Source organism: Hippoglossus stenolepis, chromosome 12 (assembly GCF_022539355.2).
Source record: "Hippoglossus stenolepis isolate QCI-W04-F060 chromosome 12, HSTE1.2, whole genome shotgun sequence".
In the NCBI taxonomy this organism is placed as follows: Eukaryota; Metazoa; Chordata; class Actinopteri; order Pleuronectiformes; family Pleuronectidae; genus Hippoglossus; species Hippoglossus stenolepis.
In genome coordinates, this window is record NC_061494.1 from 22661675 (window position 1) to 22682624 (window position 20950).

A 20950-nucleotide genomic window follows, 5' to 3' on the forward strand; every position below is an offset into this window, starting at 1 on the left:
CACACACGCTCATGCACTCACAGGGCAGTTTGATCAAAGGTCTGATGTCCAGCCTGTTCTCTTTGTCTGATCAAGCCTCACACAGTCACATGTTGACGGAGCAGGACCGGGTTAGAATGTTAATCAGATGTTCCAGAACAGAAACGCTGCGAAACACCACAACATCAATCTGTGCACGTGCACCTCAACGTCATGTGCAGGCAATGGTCACATGGCGTCTCAGTGTGGGCTCCAAATGTTGTCTCCTTCAATAATATTACAAAATATTCAGTCGAGAAGTGCATCCGACCGCCCAATGTTCATTAACGCATAAAGAAATCTATTGAAAATGAAGAGAAAACTGAAAGATTGTCTGGAAAACAAATTACAAACCATTAGAAAGCTTCTTGAGATTTGAATTGTATCTATTCAACAACAACTCTACCGTCATAAGTTGTGTCATGTTATAAATCATCTCCTGTCACTTTGAGTTTCTTAGAATACTAAAGGTTTCCACAGGTTTTCAAAGTTGATGAATCGCTTCCTCGATGAGCCACGACCCCCAGAGAGGGACACAAGGGAACAGTTGCAAACCTGTTTGACACCATAATAGGAGTTTGTGACTTTTGTTGGACTTCCCTCATCATCACTGAGGGAAGGTGACATAGTGCACGTTCATGGAAAAGCCCTGTATTTCCAGGGCCTCTGTCTGGCTGGGTGCCAGTTACCGGGATGAGTCTGTCCACCGCAACCCGGTGTCCCCTGTCTCCCGACTAATTGTCAGGGACAGCCTGGTAATTCGGCAGGTAATAGCACAGCAGCCCTGTGCTAATGGATTCCTGCCCGGGAAATGAGACCTTGGAACCGCCGTGACAAGATGACTGACAGCTAGATTACAGCAGCGACAGACGGAGGACGGGGGGGAGAAAGAAGGGTGCGTGCAAACTGAGAGGAGGGAAGGAGAAAGGATGAACACGGCGGAGACGAGAGGAGAGACAGAGACAGGAAGAACTAACGTTTCAATCTAAGCTCACAAAAGTTATTTCCATTAATTCGTCCAACCACAGTTTCATAATAATCTGAAAACAAATGTTTCACTTCTCATTACGACATGGAGCTTCAGTGTGGATCTGTGTGCAGACTGTTGCTCTGTCTCTTTCACACACATACAAACACATTGACTCAGCTGTCGGCACCGGACTGACTATTGGCAGCGTCACATCATTGGGCCGGTGGACCATCAAAAAAATCCATAAAGTTTTTACCTTCCTCTGCAGACAGGCCGAACATCGGTTGTTTTCACTTCAGCTGTGCAGGATCCAGCGATGGGCATGTAGTTTCCGCAGGCAGCCAGAACCTCGGCACAACACCTGCCCTATACCCGTCGTTCCGCCACGCATGAGCGCCTCCTGCATGTGTGTTCACTGGGCAATCTCAATAATCAGCCCTCATCACCCCCTGAAATCCACACACCCACCTCCTGGAGCCACCGCCACAGAGAGACTCGATGTGTAGACCTGCTCGTTCATGCAATTATCCAGTCGGGCAGCCATGTTGCAGCGAGCGGCGGATAAAACTCTGCAGATCCACGTCTGGAGCTTCAATTAATGTTCACATCAAACACCAGAAAGGGATAAAAAGTGATGTCAGCTTTGACTGTGGCACGATTAGAGCATTTATCATTGTGTTGCACCTGTTGGTGCCAGTTGGGCTGGTTGAAGTCTCGGGAGTTTACTTCAAACGGTGCGAAAAAACTAAAACAAATAAAAAACCTTCAGTGAGTAGTGGTGCTGCAGCAACACCTCGTTGATGAGAGAGGTCAGAGGAGCACGGCCAGACTGATTGAAACTAACAGAACGGCTACAGCAGCCCAGAAAAACATCACTTACCTCTGTGGTGAGCGGGAAAGCCTCTCAGCATGAGCGACACGTCCTGGAGGCAGATTGGACCACAACAGCAGGAGAACACATCAGGGCCCGCTCGCCAAAACTGGACGACTGAAAAGGTAAAAAGAAACATAGGATTTGTGCTGAGGTAGGCAGATGGACGGGTCTGATTTTGGCATCAGCAGCATCAATGCATGTACCCAGAATGTCTTGCGTTAACAGTCAGGTGTTCCCCTTGACCCTCAACCAAGATCTGAATGCAACAACCAATCTGAGTGGAGCTGCTGAGCACGTGCATCCATTTATTGCCACAATTTCCCCATCTTCTATTGACTACTTCCAGAAACATTAAGAACCAAGTCATCATCAACTGGTTTCGTGAACGTGACGTGACCCCCCCCAGTCACCACATCACAATCTGGAGATTCCCAGCAGTAATGTGCATCTAACCATTCTGCAGAAGAAGGGATTCCCTGCCCAGGATTAGTGATTCTGCTCAGGTGCCTCCTGAACCTAATGATCTCTGCTGCAGTGCTGCACCTTCTTCCCCGGAGAGGAACTGTTGAGAAAACCTTTACCCAACAAACTAAGCAAACTGGTCTTCATCAGATTTGTGTGAGATTACATTTGTTTGCTTTCAGTTATAATCAAATGCAATTTCTTCAACGTGTCGTATTCTTAGCATCGAGGTGGGAGAATAAGCAAGAAATGTTCAAGATAGATTTGTATTGTTATTCACAGAGATGATGATAAAGATTAATTCGACTGAGGTGAAGCAGCAAATTGTTCAGATTCTAATGGTTTAATTCGCTGAAAGTCTTATTTTCAGCTCCTAATAAATAATAAGGTAAAAAAACATTTGTGAATGTCCATAATCTATCATTTAGATCATCACTGCAGAATATATGGAGGTTTATAAACACACAGAAATGGGGCTAAATGTAGAAATGGCTGTTTTATTCAATTCATCTTAAACCACGATGTTGATGCTTTAAATGAACCTGGTGAAAAATGATCCAACACTTAAAGGAAGTTTCGGTGTAGCTCAAACTCTCCTCGCCCTAATGTGACACTTGTTTGGAACGTCGTCATTCCACGTTTACAAGAGGCTTTAAGCAGATATGCTTCTTCCTCCTTAATCTCCACGCTGACAGTCCCCGAGAAGCTCAACGTCAGTCGGCGACGTTCACGTGAAGGTTATCCGAGGGGAACAACCGCCGCCGAGGAATCAACTATTTCACATTTCAGGATTTATTAGTTAACTTCAGTTTGAAGAGGCAGAATTTAAGAAGCTTAAAACACAACGGCGGTGGAGGAGTCGCAGTTAGAAGAGGAGGCACTGAGATTATATCAGCTTGATCCAATCTACAAAGTCTGGGCTACAGATCAGTTAAGTGTTAATAATGGATTCTAGGTAAAAGCAAAAGGAAAAGGTTTGTTTCAACATTTGCTTAAAAGCTTCGGTTGATTTTACCGTCCTCTGGTTCAGTGGCAAAGATTCAAAAGAAAAGACCCAGAATTATAAAAATCAGCTTCACTCATACGTAACTGTGTCCCAGTTCAGGGGCTGCGTCTTTCCGAGGCTGCACTTGAAGCCCGATTGCATCCCAGCAGTGTGACTGGCCTGTCACATTCCGTAGGATCCTTCTGTCGCCAAACTATCCAGGGATTCATTACACACCGGTGACGACCCTATCAAGCTAGCTATGCGTGTGGCTAAGCTGCGGTAATGGCTGCTCACGGTGCGATGGAAAGAGCGGGACAAGCTTGGCCTACGAAGACGTGGCTGAGTCCTCTGAAGGAAGCAGCTCTTCACTTCATTTTTGGTAAGGTAGTAATGGCATTAACCTCATTATGGTATAAAATTTAGAGTTGTACCTCCCATATTCTACACTTCTTTGGAACCATGCTACAGTTTTTAACAGAGTAAACTTTAAAGGCATCATCGAGGACGAGGAAAGACATGATACACACTTTACTTGCTTTTGGTTATAATAAAAACAGCTCAATGATATTTAGACAATGTTAAATATGTAATTTAGCCTTTTATGTCGACAGATTTTGTTCTCACGATGGTGTCCCCTCACAGTAATGGGGGGTGTTTCTCAAACCAGGGTGTTTTCTGGGGATTGCTGCAGTGAGCGTCAGAGGGGAAACACTATAACTGAACGACATCATTCAGCGGCAACAGATGGATCGAGCATCACAGTGTGAAACACGACAAGGGGCTGACCTGGGTAAGACTGATGTAAACATGATCGGTGCCTGATTGCTTCCTTTCCCACAACAGAAGGAAATGACCAGTAAAAGCAGCATTACAAATCAAACATGGTCGTTTTCAGATTAAATCCTCGTTGCACGACAAGGTCGGTTTTCAGGAATTCAGGAATAAACATGATCATTCCCAGATTTACCATCATCTTCTGGGTCAACAGGATTGGATTCTCCCAATTTTACAGCCATCACGGAAACAAAGCCGGTGTAACAAGCACATGAAAAAATAATCCAGTCAAGTATTTGGAATATGCATCTGAATTCTCCGTGTGATTATAATGTTCCCTCTCTTGACTTCATCCTTCTTGATTTGTCTGCTGTCTTTCATTTGCCCACGACAGAGGAGTTAATCACAGATGAGATGACAAGTTATTTGTTTGGCAGTTTCCTGCTGTTCTCGTCTTTCTGTCTCTCACGTTCGCTCTTGATGTCTCTTCTGAAGCTCAGATCAAATCGCCTGTTGTCGTCGTCCCTGCTTCGGTCTCGGCCTCCGTCCAGCTCTTGTTGTTTTTATCCCTCACTCCATTTTGTCAGTATTCATCTGTCTCTCTTCCTGTTTTCTCTCTTGTACCCTCATCGTATTTCATGTTTCCACAGAGAGGAGAAGATGTTTTGTTTGTTTCCTTGTTCATCACACGTCTTTCTCCTCGACTTTTTCCTTCCCATGCTTGTAAGTCAGATTTTTCTCTGTTCTCTGCGTCGCCCTCTCAGCTCTTCTCAGCTGAGATGTAAAGATCACTCTCGTCTGCCTTTTGTTGTCTTCGCTCGGAGAGTTTTTCCTCTGGTTCTCCGCCACATGCTGCTCGACTGACGGCTCGGGTCAAATGAACTGACCTGCTGTGCATTGCTAATGTGCTCCAGGGGAATCAGTTAAATTATGCTCACTGCGGGGGTGAAGAAATACATAACGCTAGCATCAAACTCCTCAAGGTTACACAGTATTTAGCCCCACAGCTTCCAGCTGTTTACTTTAGACGAGGCGTGTTTTTTCAAACGGAGACGCACGTGTCCTGCGGTCGGCCGTGAGACGGAGCGAGGGCGAGGTGGGTCGGCAGTCGTCACAAGAAAAGACACAAGATGATGCACCAATGAAAACTATGACACAAGAGACATGCACCAGACGCTACTCGTGTTTTTACCTTGATATTTACTGCACTATGGCAGAAAATGACAAGGTTATTGATCAACGGCAATAGATTAAGAAAGTCATTGGACACACGCTGAGACTTCTGACTTTGTAAAACTCACCTTTGAGATACAAAAAGGCAGAGAAACAATAAGATGAACATCATAAACGTTATTTGGAATGCATGATGTATCATAACTTAGTTTAAAAGTATTTTAGCAGTGTTGTTGGATTTATTTAAGTGTTTATGTTGTTTCATGTCTTTATTTCAAGCAGAGTTTTTCCCTGTGAACTCACCTCGAGATCCCTCAGACGCTGAAGGGCTTTCGAAGATGTGGAGAATGTAAGTGCTGCTGCTGTGCACGAAATACAATGACTCACATGTGCAATAAGAACAGTACATCCTTCTTCTTCACCTTGATACCTCCCATCTCTCCTCAGCATGTTAATGCCTCTGCCAAACCCGAGGTCGCACGAGGCTCAAACACAAAAGAGGGCAAACGACCGCGTGGATAAAACTAGAATTCATGAAAAACCCGATATTCTCTTACAGCCTAAAACACGTGAAGTGCCCACCGTCCATTAGAGGACGTATCTTTTCAAATAATAAATTTTTTATGGTCAGATTATTTGGAGTTGAAACAAGGCGAGCAAAAAAGGACATTTATTTCAGAATGAGATTTTTTTTGAAAGCAAAAAAGACATTAAACAATGTTTTTATGTAATGACCACAAGGTAACCACAAGGTAACCAATCACACACTAATCTGTCCATCTTTATTCACGTTATTTAGTAGCTCAGTCCCATTGTGTGTGTGTGTGCGTGTGCGTGTGTGTGTGCGTGTGCGTGTGGTCAGGTGAACTCAGCTCAGAGCCCAGTGATGAGTCACCCACCGTGGCTGCAGGAGTCACGACCCCATTATACGCCGGTCACACACCGACCTTTAGTGCGAGTGTTTACGGGAGTGGAAATCCTGCGGTGGTCAGATTGTGTACTTTAGGGATTACATACCTGCGTGTGTTGTGTTGTGTGTGTGTGTGTGTGTGTGTGTGTGTGTGTGATGTGAGGAAGACGAGAGATACATATTGACATACAGAAATAACAGTTATGGACAGAATGAAAAACTACAATAATGAGAATAGTTTTTCTTTATGTTTATTCATTTATTTCATTTCTCCGTCAGCTTCCAGAACGAACGTGATGGTAGTTTTCTTGGGACAGTTTCTTTCTACCTTATTTCTGTCTCTGCTAACTCCTACGAAAAATATCTGCCTCTTCCAGCTGCCAGATTTCTTCACCACCTTTTTGCAAACTTGGCCACTTTTGGGATTGACACTCAGACCCATAAAGCTATTCATCCTGTTTTAAGTCACAAAATGTAAAAGTTAATTTAGTTTCTCGGCTTCAAACACTGACAAAAATCCTCCCGACCACACTTGTGTTGATGTGACGTTTGTTTACGGGCCCGGTCTCCTCCCATCAAGGTGTCATCACCCATCCAGCTAAATGCTGCTCTGCTGCCCGGGACCCATTCACACGACTTCTCCACCATCAGGGACCGAAATCCAAGTAAATATAGGTAAATTAAAAAGCCATCAGTGCTCTCATCTCACAAGGACTCAATGCAAGTAAATATAGTTCTACCGCAACCAAGAATCCAGGCTAATTAAAATATAGCAGCGCTCTGATCATTCGGGGACCAAGTGATCATCTCTCACCTGGGGCCTGTTTTCTTTCTCTCTCCCTTCAAGAGAGAAAGCAGGTCAGAGTTTTTACTGGGCGGGTCGCCCTCAAACCAGTTACACCTCTTTTTCTGCAGGCAAAACTCCCAGTCGGGCTTTAACAGTAACTATCAACAGTTTGGAGAAGTCCTCTAATCAGAGTAATCTGATTACAACAGTCAGATCAGAGTCTGTGTGTGTAATATAGTGTTTAAATTGAAACTAGAATTAGAAATCCTTCATTTACTTTGGCCGTGACAGTTATCTGTATTCATGAAGGATAAATGTCAGTTCAGACTTCTTGTCATATCTAACTCGCTGCCTTCGTTTTTTGTTGGAGTCGCATTGGAAGCAAAAGAAAAGTGTGATTTTAAACATTTACAGCCCAAATTCAAATTATCGAAACATGTGAAATATATCAGTCGAGCACAGACACTGGAAATGCACGTGAAGAAGAGACAGGCTGGTGCAGGAGCTCACCGTCTTCGTATGTTCTCCCCATGTTCAGGTCAACATTCACATGTAAATCCACATTTCACACGACACATGAGAGGAGCCGACTGTCAAACCAGTCTCTGGACGACTGCTTTTTAAAAATCTGTCCAACATCTGTCAGGCCTGATGTTTAGAAACTGGTGTCAAGAGGGGAAATATAATGTCTCCCATTAAGCAAACGTGTTTCAGCCGCAGGATTTTATTCATAGGCTTCTTCGTGAAATGACATGTTTGAGTCTGGGTTTTATTTGATGTACAGACGCGTCGCAGGAAGCGGCCGTGAACCGTTGCGTCTGACTGACTCTTAAAAGCAACATTTCTGGCAAATTAGGCGTCTCCTGTTATTTATTTATATTGGTTTTCTGTTGTCACACAAGGCTGGCATTTACCACGCTCCTTTGTTTCCTAAGTGATGGTAATTAAACCACTTTTCCTCCTTTTCTCTTCCTCGACTGAGAAGTTATGCCTGTTTTTATGAGTCACGTTATTGTGCGTGTGGGAGAAATGAAGGGAAATGTTAAACAAAAGCATGTGGGGGGGGGGAGAGAAAGAGGAAGCAAACACAGCTCTGTGAGTGACGTAGGTTTGAATCCTTCATCGTGGTTGTGCAGGTTATAATGATAAAAGGTGCCAGACGGCTTTCTAGCTTCTTTAGAATCTGCAGGACAAACGCACAAATTTGTGGGTTGGTAAATCATTCACATAGGAATTGTATTTATTTATTTAAATCACAACTTGGTGCGACGTCCTCTGCTCCGAACCCTCGACAGGAGTGAGGACAAACCACCAAGAAAAACAATTGCTGTGGGCGTTGCTTCAATTAAAGGAAGAAAGAAGGTTTAGAACCTGAATGAACATTTATTTTCTTACTTCAATTATATTGTTTGGGCCAGATGGAAAACTCTGGCGGGCCGGATATGGCCCACGGGCCGCCAGTTGATGTTCACTGACTTAAAGTGCTAGACAGACGGAAACAAGTTAAACACACACACACACAAACACACAAACACACAAACACACACACACACACTTCTATTTACACATCCACTCCAGTGTCACCCGGCCCTGCGCTGGTTTCTCAGTCTTGTGCTGCCATCTAGTGCAGACAGGAGTCGATTCACTCATGTCTGGGTTCATTCAACCACATCACAAAATACCTGTGTCCCTGAATTATTTGAATATTTTGAGCACAAGTGAAAACCCGATAAGGAGGAAGTGACACATTAACAGGAGATGAATACGTTTCTAGAATTAAAAAAGGAAAAGTTTGACTTGATCAGATCATAGTGGAGATATGATGTTTGAATAAGCAGCAGAAGGATTCGTTTCAAAATCAAAACAACCTGAACCTGTGTCCTGCCACGATACAGGATTTCCTCCTACAGCAGTTAATGCCAAACTCATGACACGGAGTTGAACCCTTCAGTATAAAATATTGTCGATCCGCAGCTTTTAAAAAGGGACAAAAACCACAGTAACAGAAATATTCTACTTTCCAAATAAAGAGACGAATAGAAAAATAAATGAAACGCTTATTATAAACTGCTGGAAGTCGTCGGGGGCTGGGTTGGAGATCAGAGAGAATAGTATTAGAGAGTAGAGTTGTTTCTGCTGAAATACTTGAGCCGTGTTTTCTCCATCTTCGAGGTTTCAGAAACGTCACATCCACTTGGTTTCTCTCTATTAATCCGACAGGAGAATCGACCCACACGCACAATTTGTCCTCGTGTTTGCTCCGGGGGTTTGATGCTCGGAGCTTTAGCTCGGGGCTGAGTTTCATGTGAAGGATCCTCTTCAAAGATTTTCTGTCATCGAACCAAAGTCCAATTTTTCTATTTTCACTGATTTCTAATTCAACTCAGCTTATTCAGCTTGTTGAACATTTTTCACTCGAGAAGATTTTATTTGTGGTTTTCGAGTCGGTTGTAGTCGGGAAATCACAGGTTGTGAATATGGGCTGTGAGCATCGCACAGATTTATACATCACTGAGCTTCATAATCAAATAAAGACTTGGAAATCTCACTTTCTACAATAAGACATCAACGGCTAAAACGTTTTCATGCGGTAAAAAGCAGAAAAACTAAGAATGTGCGTTTGTAAAGCAATTATTATTCAAAGTTAAAATAAACGAGTCGTCTGTGAGCTGAGTTATAATTTAACATATTACTGGTGTGTGTGTGTGTGTGTGTGTGTGTGTGTGTGTGTGTGGACATGTTTGCCATTCCATCAGTGACAGGTCTCAGCTGTCCTCCTCTCTGTCCCTGTCCGTCTGTCCATCTGTTTTGTCTCCCTCCTCTCTCTCTCTCTCTTGTCCCTCACTGCCTTCAGTTCATGTCTCACTGATACAAGACTCTTTACTGGAGCCCCCGCCCCCGCCAAAAAAATGAAGCCCCTGCCACCTGTGGAGAAACGATGACAGTAGTTCAGAGGGTTGTGTCTTCATTCTGGTTCCTGCGTGCCGGCAGGTTATCTGACATTCACACGCAGAGACGGCCTCTTTGATTCAGTGTAAACAAGCGAGGCCGCGTAACGAGGGCTCTGCGTTACAGCGACGTATAAAAGGTATGTGCAGAAGGAGCTAGTGTTGATTTGTGCATATTCAACACACACGCACACACACACACGCACACACTCACCCAGCTGTCTCTCGTGCCCTGGAGTGTGATGAGAGGTTCGGATGTTGTTGGGTGGGGGAGGTGGAACGGAGCTGGTCACGAGAAACCAGAGCTCACAGTTCACATACTGGTCGACCCACTGTTCCACCGTCACACAGGTCCTCACTTCAGACTCCAGAGCGACGGCTCCAGTGCACACGTCCGCCTCCCAGTGAAGACTGTTAGCTGCTAACTGGTTCACGACACACTGGGTAAACCCATGCTGTAGATTACGAAAAGGTCTGGTGGAGATATGAATCTTTCCAGGATCCAGATTCTGCTGGCGGGGATTCTCAGTGCATTCGCCGGTAAGTTTAAAATTTGAATGATAATGATAATAACCGTGTAAATCTCAGAAAATGCTTTTGTTCAGCTGTCAGAGACGGACTGAGCTTTGATGGACGAGTGTCTCCATTGTATGAAAAGTATCACACATGTTAATTTCATGTTCTCTGTGGATGAAGCACTGATCTCTCTAGACAAGTGTGTCATGCTACCGGACACAGTTTCCTGACATGACACCGGAGAACCCACCCCCCCCCTCAAAAAAGCCTCAAATACTCACATAAAACTCATATTTCTCATCTTGGATGATTCCTTATTGTGAGCAGCATCCTCTCTGTTACTTTATACAAGAGACATAAAAACTAAATCTTGAAGTTTAACCGTCCAGCTTGTTGCTTTCCGTGCAAAACACTTTGAGGAATCACTGTCGGCATTTGTCCTTGAAGAAGCAGCGCGGCATTGTTCACATTCCTCGCTGCATTTATATTTAAGGCATTTACTGTAGCTGGTGTTCCACCCCCCCTCCACCCCCAGCAGTGATTTATAACCAGTGAGCAGGTATGGATTAGAGTCTTTTGTCCAAGGACACGTGGACGGGACACATGCTTGTTGGTGCACACACCGCCTCTTGGGGGAATTAAACCTGTGACCTTTTAAGTGCTGTGCGCTCTGACAGCGGAGTCGACCCGGCTTCCCCTCAACGTGGAGCACTTTGCAGAAGTGTGAGGACTCCAAAAGTCACCGAGTAACTTGAGAGGGAAGAAGAAGAAGAAGAAGAAGAAGAAGAAGAAGAAGAAGAAGAAGAAGAAGAAGAAGAAGAAGAAGAAGAAGAAGAAGAAGAAGTCCATCAATGTGTGTTGAGCTGAGATCAACTTTTCCACCAGGGAAGTTCCAGTCTGATCTCGAACCATTTCTTTGTTTCCACAGCCAAAGACAATCTGGTTTAACTCTGTTATTAAGATGAAAGAACTTCTTACATCTGGTAAATCGTGACAAATTAGAACAATAAGACCGACCAAAACACTGTGGACACTATTTTTTAAAAGAGCCAAGCAGCAGTGGAGGTGCAGAACTAACTCGCTTCACGAACAAAGCCTGTGTTCGAGCACCAAGTCCCAAGAACAAGGTGGCAGTGCTAGTGTTGCTGGGTAATCAGAGACGTATGTGTTGTGATGACGTGGCTTCAGCCTGTGGAGACGGAGACTGGTCCTTAAAAAGGTTCCAGCCCGAGCAGCAGGTTCACCTTGGTCCAACAGATGAAAGGTTCATATATTACCCATTCTTCATGTTTTAAAGGTTTCCAGGCTCCGACCTCATCCACATACACAACACCTTCACTAAAAGCTCAGACAGGAAGGAAGATTCTAACATGTCCGGTTCATCCATTAAGGAGCGAAAAAGCAAATAAAGACGTGACTTTAATTGCTGGAAACATCACCTTAACACCAAATTTCATGATCAACTCGTACCTGTCAGGAAGCATTAGTGTTATGGCTGCATCCCAAACACAACATGTGGGATTTCAGATTGACTGTAGGAGAAATTAGGGAGCAGGAAATTTCCCCCGAGTCGAGAAAAAGGCCCAATTACGGCTCAGTATGTAGATTTCAAACGGAATCGACTCGCCCTGATGTGTAGAATCATTCATCCAGAGATAAAAGCAGAGTCGAGAGAATTGATCAGACTTTAATAAAAAAAAACGTAATGTAAATAAAAACTATATATATTATATTATATTCCCGGTGTTTATCTCTTATTTACGTCGATAGTCAAACATTCAGCGTCTGCACCCGAGAGATTACCCGTCGATTCGTTTTATTCAGAGATGGCACATGAAGCGGTGGAGACAAATTGATGCGATGGTCAGATAGAGGTGGCGTGTCGGGGGGGGGGGATTGATGCAGCCTGTACGAGCCACCAGTCGCACGTTATCGCTGCAAATGTGCAATAAAAACGCTGCTTGATAAATCATCCTCTGGGTTTTATTCACAAGTTGAAAAATGTTTAAAACGGATCATTCCAGCTTCACAACAGAAGATTGTCTCGTCTCAGGTTGAATAAATCAACAAGCTTTGATTTGAGAGGTAAACCATATTGTTGATATAGTTAATAATAGTTTGGCATCTTCCTATAGAATGAGCATCGCTTCTTAGTTTGAAAGTTCCTCATGTGGTTTGGTCAGTTTCTCTGGTCATTAGTGCAAAAACTTCATTTATCTAATGTCTTGAGAGAAAAGATAAAAGAGGTCGCGGTCGAAAATTAATAAACTTTAGCAGCTGATGTATGAAATGTCCTAAACAACAGATTCCCTTTCTTCAGCAGTATTTTTTCAGCCATCGGTCACGTTCAGACATAAACTGTGTTTCCACTCTTCCATTGTGGAATCAAGTTAAACTCAAACTTATCTCCACATCCACACTTTACGTTAGTTTTCAGCTTCAAGACAGAAACTGGAAAGAGCCTCGAAGCTGCATCACTTCAGTATCGTGTGATTGACAGCTCCAAGTGGCTCCTCTGTCCCGCCTCCCTTCTATTTTTGTGCGTGGCCACATCAAAGCATGCTCGCAGGACAACAGACAGGGAGACAGAGAGACAGACAGACAGGGAGACAGAGAGACAGACAGGGAGACAGACAGACGACCATATCAGACAACCAGGGACGTGAACACTGCAACACTCTGATCTTTGAGCTCCCGAACCTAAAAACAAATTGTCAGAGTGTGTGAGTGTGTGTGTGAGTGTGTGTGTGAGTTGAGTGTGTGTGTGTGTGTGAGTGTGTGTGTCCGTCCTCTCTGCTCCTGCTGCCTAAATGAAACAGGATCCTGGCTCGTCCGCTCAGTTCAGGCTGAGGACGGATCAGAAGCAGATTCCAGAAATAACCGGCGGAGGATGTAACTGGAGTCAGGATGTGGCTGGTAGCACTATGCTAATCTGCAATGTCACATTATAACAAAATAACATGACACGCGTGATTACATAAACAAAGGCAACGCGATATTGCGCTCATGATACACAGCGTATAGGATAACGGTAATGGAGACAACACGCGGGCGAGAAGATGACACATCAGAGTCTGTGAGTTGTGTCATGAGAGGTTGTTTTTAACCACTGATTCAAGTAGCAGCAGAAAATACAAGATCATATAATTACGTTTGTCAATATTTCTAAATGAAGTTGCCATCGGAAACTCTCGATATCGATAAATCACGATCAATCAGTTTCATTTCTTGAAAGTTTAAAGTGATTATTGCAGTTTTAAACTCTTCTTTATGAGCAATACATGGATATATGTTGAACTTCTGTTATATTGATGAAAATAATATTGCGAGAGTTATGTTGCTGATCACTTATGACCAATAACTTTGAGGGATCTATGCTGAGAGTGTTTGTGTCAAACTAAATGTATCTGGCAACACATCATCGGCAAAAACTTTGAAATCCTTCAACCAGAACAGTAAAAGAAAAAAAAATCTAAATCTTATTTGGATTCAAATCTTGGAAAGGTTTGCGAAGTTAAAGCAGTTGACGGTTTCCAGCACAGATTTTAGTTTTGACTAGAATTAGCAGAAAGTTAAGTCTGTAAATCTGACAGAAATGAATCAACAAGTAGAAAGTGTTGCGATCTACAGGTGAATCCAAAGGAAGCGTTAAAGATGAACGTCTCCTAACAGCCACGAGCAGGTTGACCGTTAGAAAGTCATCGGTTACTTTCTGTATCCTTGAGCCGATCCCAGATTCTCCATCTTGTTCATCAGACACCAACAAATGAAGCCGGTCTATAAGTTTATTTATATTTTTTAACAACTGTTGACAGGAAGCAGGTTTTCCTTGAGGAGGTGTTAAGTGCAGGTTAACTCTTCCGAACGCCGACTGATCCCGACTTAATGTGCAGCTGATTGGCCGGGCCTGGGTTTCCCACACAGCCTCTTAGCGCTCGGCTTAGGTTCGCTCCGAGGTCTTAGGGCAGAAACACACTTGCTCGGGCGACTCAAGGGACGTTCAGGGCCGAGGCTTTTCACCAGTTTGGAATGTCGCTCACTCAAACTGCTGTCGCCGTTGATCTGTCTGCATCTGCCTCCCTCTCTCTCCCTCCCTCTCTCTCTCTCTCGCTCATCGGATACTTCCCCGTCTTCCTCCCTCGCTACAGCTCCCTTAGTCACCGTGAAGGGGTTTTAGGTTGCCAGTTCTAAGCCAGGGAAATGTTCCGCGAGTGAATCACAGTTAAAAGCAAGCTGTTGGCTTCAGCTGTGGTTTCAATTCCGGTAAAGCACATTTGTGGGGACAGTGGCACCGGCAGCGTTATGACAATATGTCGTTCTCACTGTGCACCTCACTGAGACCAAAATAAGATTGGAAAATAATGTGTGTGCAGTATAACTACGCACTGACACTACTTCCAAATATGACCGGAAGATTTCAGCTTCATCCAAACATCCAGTAAAGACTCCTACAGAATAAAAGTCTGAACACCTGACTGATATTTTCTGTCTCCCAGGTCCAGTCCTCTGCTCCGAGGACGAGACGACTCTGGTGAAGAACCTGTTCACCGGCTACAACAAGGTGGTTCGTCCCGTGAACCACTTCAGTGAAGTCGTGGTCGTCACCGTGGGGCTGCAGCTCATTCAGCTCATCAGCGTGGTAAGTGAGGGACTGTGGCAAAAGCAGAAATTAAAAAAAAGGAAATCAATTACCTAATTAGAGCAGCGTGACATTTTGCTCCCTGTATTTTCCCTCGAGGCTTCGAGGCTTCGTTTTGTTTGTGAAGAAACTAAATAGAAATAAAGTTAGTTTTTTTACATAAAGGCAGAAATCAATAATGATCTATTCTGTAGCAGCTCTTTTCTTAACCCTGCAGTTCTTTAAAGAGACTTTACTTCTTGACACAAAGAAATCGCAGTGTGTTTTTTCTTGGAACCACTTTTCCCTTCACTTGAAACTCTTACTGTTGCAGGAATAGATTTAAAACAGTGTAACTTCTGTCATTTGAGTGCAGCTTAGTACGTTACTGCATTACTACTGACAGCTGGTACACTTACTGCACCATTTTAAAACTACAGCATCAAAAGATATGATTAAAACTCATTATTTACTCAATTTGAAATGTTCTCATTATAAGTCCAAAAGGCAAGATGTAAAGAAACCCATCGGGTACGAACACTTCATAACTGTGGCAAGAATCAACCTTTTTTAGGATTAAAACAACATAATCAAGAAACAAAGGAATGATCCTGAAGTGTAGCCAAGCTGATAAGAAGTCTGAAAGGAAATATCAACATATTAAATCTAAAAGTTCCACCGATAAGTCACAACAACCGATGGATCACAAAACAACGAAAGCATGCAACTGGCAGGACGGACACACGGAGAGAGAACGACATTCATGTACCGACCAAGTCATGGACAGAAGGATCCAGCACTTTTTCCTAATCTGCAATAAATCAGGACAATATTAATCCTGCAAATGTGTCGAGGTGTTTACTGGAACGATGTCAGGACCAAAGCAGCTTCTCACAGGATGAAGGTTCAGCGATGGCACAGCGGCCACAACACACAAGCAGCACGCTCCCCTTGTGTAGATCTCCTTCTGATCTTTGAGCTAAAGACGACGTCCAGAGCTGAAATCCACTGACTCACATTCAAACACCGTGTGATGGCAACCAAACGATACCAGAGAGTAAATATATGTGCACTATCAAGGGTTCTTCTCACATGAATCCAACCACACTTTGATGACGAGAACACGATGCAACAGGATGAAGGATACAGGTTCAGTTCTGGCACGGCGGCCACAAAACAGCAGCACAACACAAGCTGAGTGCAAATAACAAATAGTAGCTCTGACCTTGTGTAGATCTCCTTCTGATCTTTGAGCTTCGGTCTTTGAAGATGACGTCCAGAGCTGAAATTCACTATTTTAATAGTGGCTGGCTGCAATATAGGTCACACACCCTGGCCTCCTCCATGTTAGCAGACGGGACATGGACCGAACTAATAAGTCAAATTCTCCCAAACATGGTCATTTGAGGTTGTTTAGATAAACAATTCTGAATCCAAGATATTTGAGCATCACGTCGTCCATCTTTGTTTACATGTACGGTGTTGACCTATAGAACAAAAACTGCTCCGAGCATTAAAGTTCAAGTTGTCTCTGTCTCATCTTGTCTTCCTGCATCTCTCAGGACGAAGTGAACCAGATTGTGACCAGTAACGTTCGTCTCAAACAGGTAAATGTGACTGTGGGTTATTTCAAATACGTAAAAGCAGCAGAACCACAATAATAAAATACTCCTTCACTGGTAAAAGTACAGAGTTCGTGTCATTCAAGTATCACACGTGATTTAAATACTTGTGCAAATGTATTTATTTGAAAATGACTGGATAACATGGAGATGCTTTTAACAATTTATCCTGTTGGGTTGTTGAGTCTATATCAATGTTTATTTTATGACCTGACAATATGTTTGACCCATATAAACAGATTGAAAACGTCTTTACAGTCAGGCTTTGGTACAGAAATGATTTTTCTAACCATCCCCTCAGAAATGGCTGGATGTGAACCTGAAGTGGAATCCTGACGACTACGGAGGCATCAAAAAGATCCGAGTTCCTTCCACCGACATATGGAAACCGGACCTGGTTCTATACAACAAGTAAACACACCCACACACCCACGGTCCTTCCTGATGTGAACACGCCCACATCCAGCTTCACTTTAACGTCTTCTCCTTCTCTGCAGCGCCGACGGGGACTTCCACATCATCCATGAAACCAAAGTGCTGCTGGAGCACACGGGGAACATCACGTGGAACCCACCGGCCATCTTCAAGAGCTACTGTGAGATCATCGTCCTCCACTTCCCCTTCGACCTGCAGAACTGCAGCATGAAACTGGGAACCTGGACGTATGATGGGCTGCTGGTCGCCATCAACCCAGTGAGCGACGCTTATTTCCGCTGTAGTTATTGTGAAAGAAACTTTACTTTCTCTCTAAACAAATAGATCATATTAAGATACAAAATAAGGGATTTGGAGGAAGATTCCATTCATTCAAATTCATTACGTGTAATATCACTTATTATTATTATTATCCAAACAGAGTCCAATCGATATATCAATAGATTGGATATATTGGTGAATAGATGATATGAGCCATCAGCGTTTATGTTTGCATATATGAAAACTTTACTTTTACAGAATAAAGTATTCGGACAATATGTTCATTTTTCTTAATTCAAATTCTATATATTTGGTTGTAGTTTTTTTCTATTTAATAAAGTTCATGGCTAAACTGTAAAATATCATTATTCAGTTAAATTGTCTTTATCATGTGGGTTTGACAGGCTCTACTCTAAAACCAAATATCATTATATACCTTTCTTAATACCCTTTTCTTTTGTTAATAAAAGTACTTAAAGGTATATAATACCCTTCTCTATCAGAGTATTTTCATTATGTCCTCCTGTCTCTCAGGACAGCGATCGGCCGGACCTCAGTAACTTCATGGAGTCGGGCGAGTGGGTGCTGAAGGATTACAGGAGCTGGAAACACTGGGTGTACTACACCTGCTGCCCCGACACACCGTACCTGGACATCACCTACCACTTCCTGATGCTGCGGCTGCCGCTGTACTTCATCGTCAACGTCATCATTCCCTGCATGTTGTTCTCCTTCCTCACCGGACTCGTCTTCTACCTGCCCACCGACTCTGGTAAGTCCGTCCAGCTGCTACAAGAAGTGTGTGACTGTGTTTTTTCATTTAAACCAATAATAGATTTAAATTTTCCAGTCATTTGCTTGTATGAACTTCCCATTATCAGGTTTTGACTTAAAAGTGAAGCCAAAGTATCTTGACTGCCCCCTGGTGGCTGGCCAGGTCATAAACCCCACCTCCTCCAAATTAGTATATGGGACATGGACCAAACTAAAAAGTCAGAGTACACATTAAATACTTCTTTTATTCTAGTCGTCCTTATCACACTGACAGAAACAGGATGACATGTCATGATTGACAGCTGACATTGACCCACATATGGGCGGGACCTCAATGCCGCGGCTACACAACACGAATCTGTCCTCCAAATGACGTCATCGGCACAAGGTGGCGGCGTTTGAGACGCGGCAGCCATCTTTATATAGTCTTTGGTATAATAAAAGGCCAACACAGTACATTGCAGTAAAGAGCGATATGTGAAATACAGAAAAGTTTATTTATGCACACATATGCGTTTTTAAAGTAATAATCCAGGTGAGTGGTCTGAACGTCTGTCTCTGCGTCTCCAGGGGAGAAGATGACTCTGTCCATCTCCGTCCTGCTGTCCCTCACCGTCTTCCTGCTGGTCATCGTGGAGCTGATCCCCTCCACCTCCAGCGCCGTTCCGCTCATCGGGAAATACATGCTCTTCACCATGGTGTTCGTCATCGCCTCCATCATCATCACCGTCATCGTCATCAACACCCACCACCGCTCGCCCAGCACGCACACCATGCCTCCCTGGATCCGCAAGGTTCCTGATCGGTTCTGTACCTCAATGTTGTTTTAATGTGTGATTAAGTTTTTGACTGAAACATGCGTCTGCCTGCGTCAGGTCTTCATCGAAACCATTCCCAACATGATGTTCTTCTCGACCATGAAGCGACCGAGTCAGGAGATCCGACAGAAGAGACTGTTCCCCACTGACATGGACATCTCCGACATCTCAGGTCAGACCAGTTCGAAATCTGAATCACGGTGTTTGAACATCAGATCAGAATCAGGAGAATCATCCGTCCCTGTTCTCCTCTGCAGGTAACCCCACCCCCACAAGCGTCAACTACCAGTCCCCCATCAGTAAGAACCCTGATGTGCGCAGCGCCATCGAAGGAGTGAAGTACATCGCTGAGACCATGAAATCAGACGAGGAATCGAACAATGTAAGATACAGCACATTAAAAACAACAGTTCAGCCGAAGTGCTTTTCGATCATGACAGAAATAAAGATGCCAACAACCTCTTTGGAATCTGTGGTGCAGAGGCAAATTTACAGAACTATATATTGAGATGTTTTCTGCAAAGCAAATTTCAACATTATATAATCAAATAAAACATCAAAATATCTTACAATGATACAAAAACATGGTGAACGGAGACAGAGCCAGACTCAGACAGACTCATGGCATCATCACAAAATGTAACTTCCAGAGTCAAAGTTCCTCGATTATGACTTTTCCTGTTCCTCCTCGCAGGCGGCCGAGGAGTGGAAGTTCGTTGCCATGGTAATGGACCACATCCTGCTCTGCGTGTTCATGGCCGTGTGCATCATCGGGACGCTCGGCGTCTTTGCCGGGAGACTCATCGAGCTCAACGTGCTGTACGGGGCCTGATCCCATCAGGATAGACATTTGTCACCTGGAGAGATACGAGACAACACAACTCGCTCTGTCTCGCACACAGACAGACAGACACACACTGAGTTGACTGTTGTGTCTCTCGGCCTGTTGTCACCTTCAATCGGCTGCGTTTGTGTATTTACTGAAACGCAGGAGACAATCTGGACGGGTCCTACTTGAAGCTCGTCTCGTCGCTGCCAACCTGGTCTTGTGGTTTTTCTACCTGGTTTTATCGCTGCCGTCACTCTGCTGAGGAAACGAGTGAATTCTAATCATGGTAGAAACAAACCGTAAACAGGACTAATTGACATTAATGACACTGTCTTGGTCTTTGAGTGCAGACGAGATGATTTCCTGTCTGGGGAGTTTTATTGTTTTGTTTTGCCTGCAGACGCTCAAATGACTTTTATATTTACGGGTTGAGGTTGAGATCTGTGGCGTAAACTTCACGTCACACGTTTGGATTCAGAAATAGAAAAACTACTTTGACTGCTCATGGGTCAGTGACCTGGTTTGATTTGTCACTGATGTGTGTGACTTCCCCTCGACTCTCTTCTCCTTTGTCTTTAAGGCTCATTTAGTTTTGAATATATATTTTTTGGATAAATGAATTGATTCTTTAATCACATTGAATCAGTTTGACCTGATCTGAATATTCTTCAGTGAGGATCCATAAAAAATAGGTTGTAGATGGAAATGATGGTGAACGTAGAACCAGAGTTTGTTTGAGTCGGCAGCGCAGATGATTTACCTTTGACCTTCTCTGCTGCTAACTCATATTTCATTAGTTTAAAATTAGTCCAGATAAAGGTTGAAACGATCATTTGAATAAATCGGGTTCGTTTGGGAGTCGTGAGATGACGAGCGTCGTGTTTTGTGCAGCTTTGACTGAAACAGTTTATGATGCAATGAAAGTGAAGAATTCCATGAGGTGTGACTTGTGCGTCGCTGCTGCAGTGTTGCTACGTGTTCACAGCAGAAGGCAACTTGATTTATTTTGCAGCCGCGAGACAAGTTCAGTTTAATAACACAGTAATGTTCTATTAAGTTTTTTTGCACTGACCATTTGTTGTGTTGTTGTTTTTTTTTATATTTCTCTTTGTGTAGATGTGAAATAGCTTGAAAAATAAATCTCGTTCAGTTGACACCTTTCACTGTTTCTTG

The 20950-nt window shown here is 43.6% G+C and overlaps 1 protein-coding gene across 1 annotated transcript; it reads left to right on the forward strand.

The window, feature by feature from the left end:
• Positions 1–10221: 10221 nt before the first annotated feature.
• Positions 10222–20938, forward strand: chrna1 (cholinergic receptor, nicotinic, alpha 1 (muscle)). The gene is made up of 10 exons (XM_047342199.1): positions 10222–10444; positions 14917–15059; positions 16601–16645; positions 16962–17071; positions 17158–17353; positions 17891–18128; positions 18701–18924; positions 19006–19120; positions 19206–19330; positions 19643–20938. Exons 1-10 carry the CDS (start codon positions 10390–10392, stop codon positions 19778–19780), a joined length of 1389 nt encoding a protein of 462 aa, XP_047198155.1. The 5' UTR covers positions 10222–10389; the 3' UTR covers positions 19781–20938.
• The last annotated feature ends 12 nt before the right edge of the window (positions 20939–20950 follow it).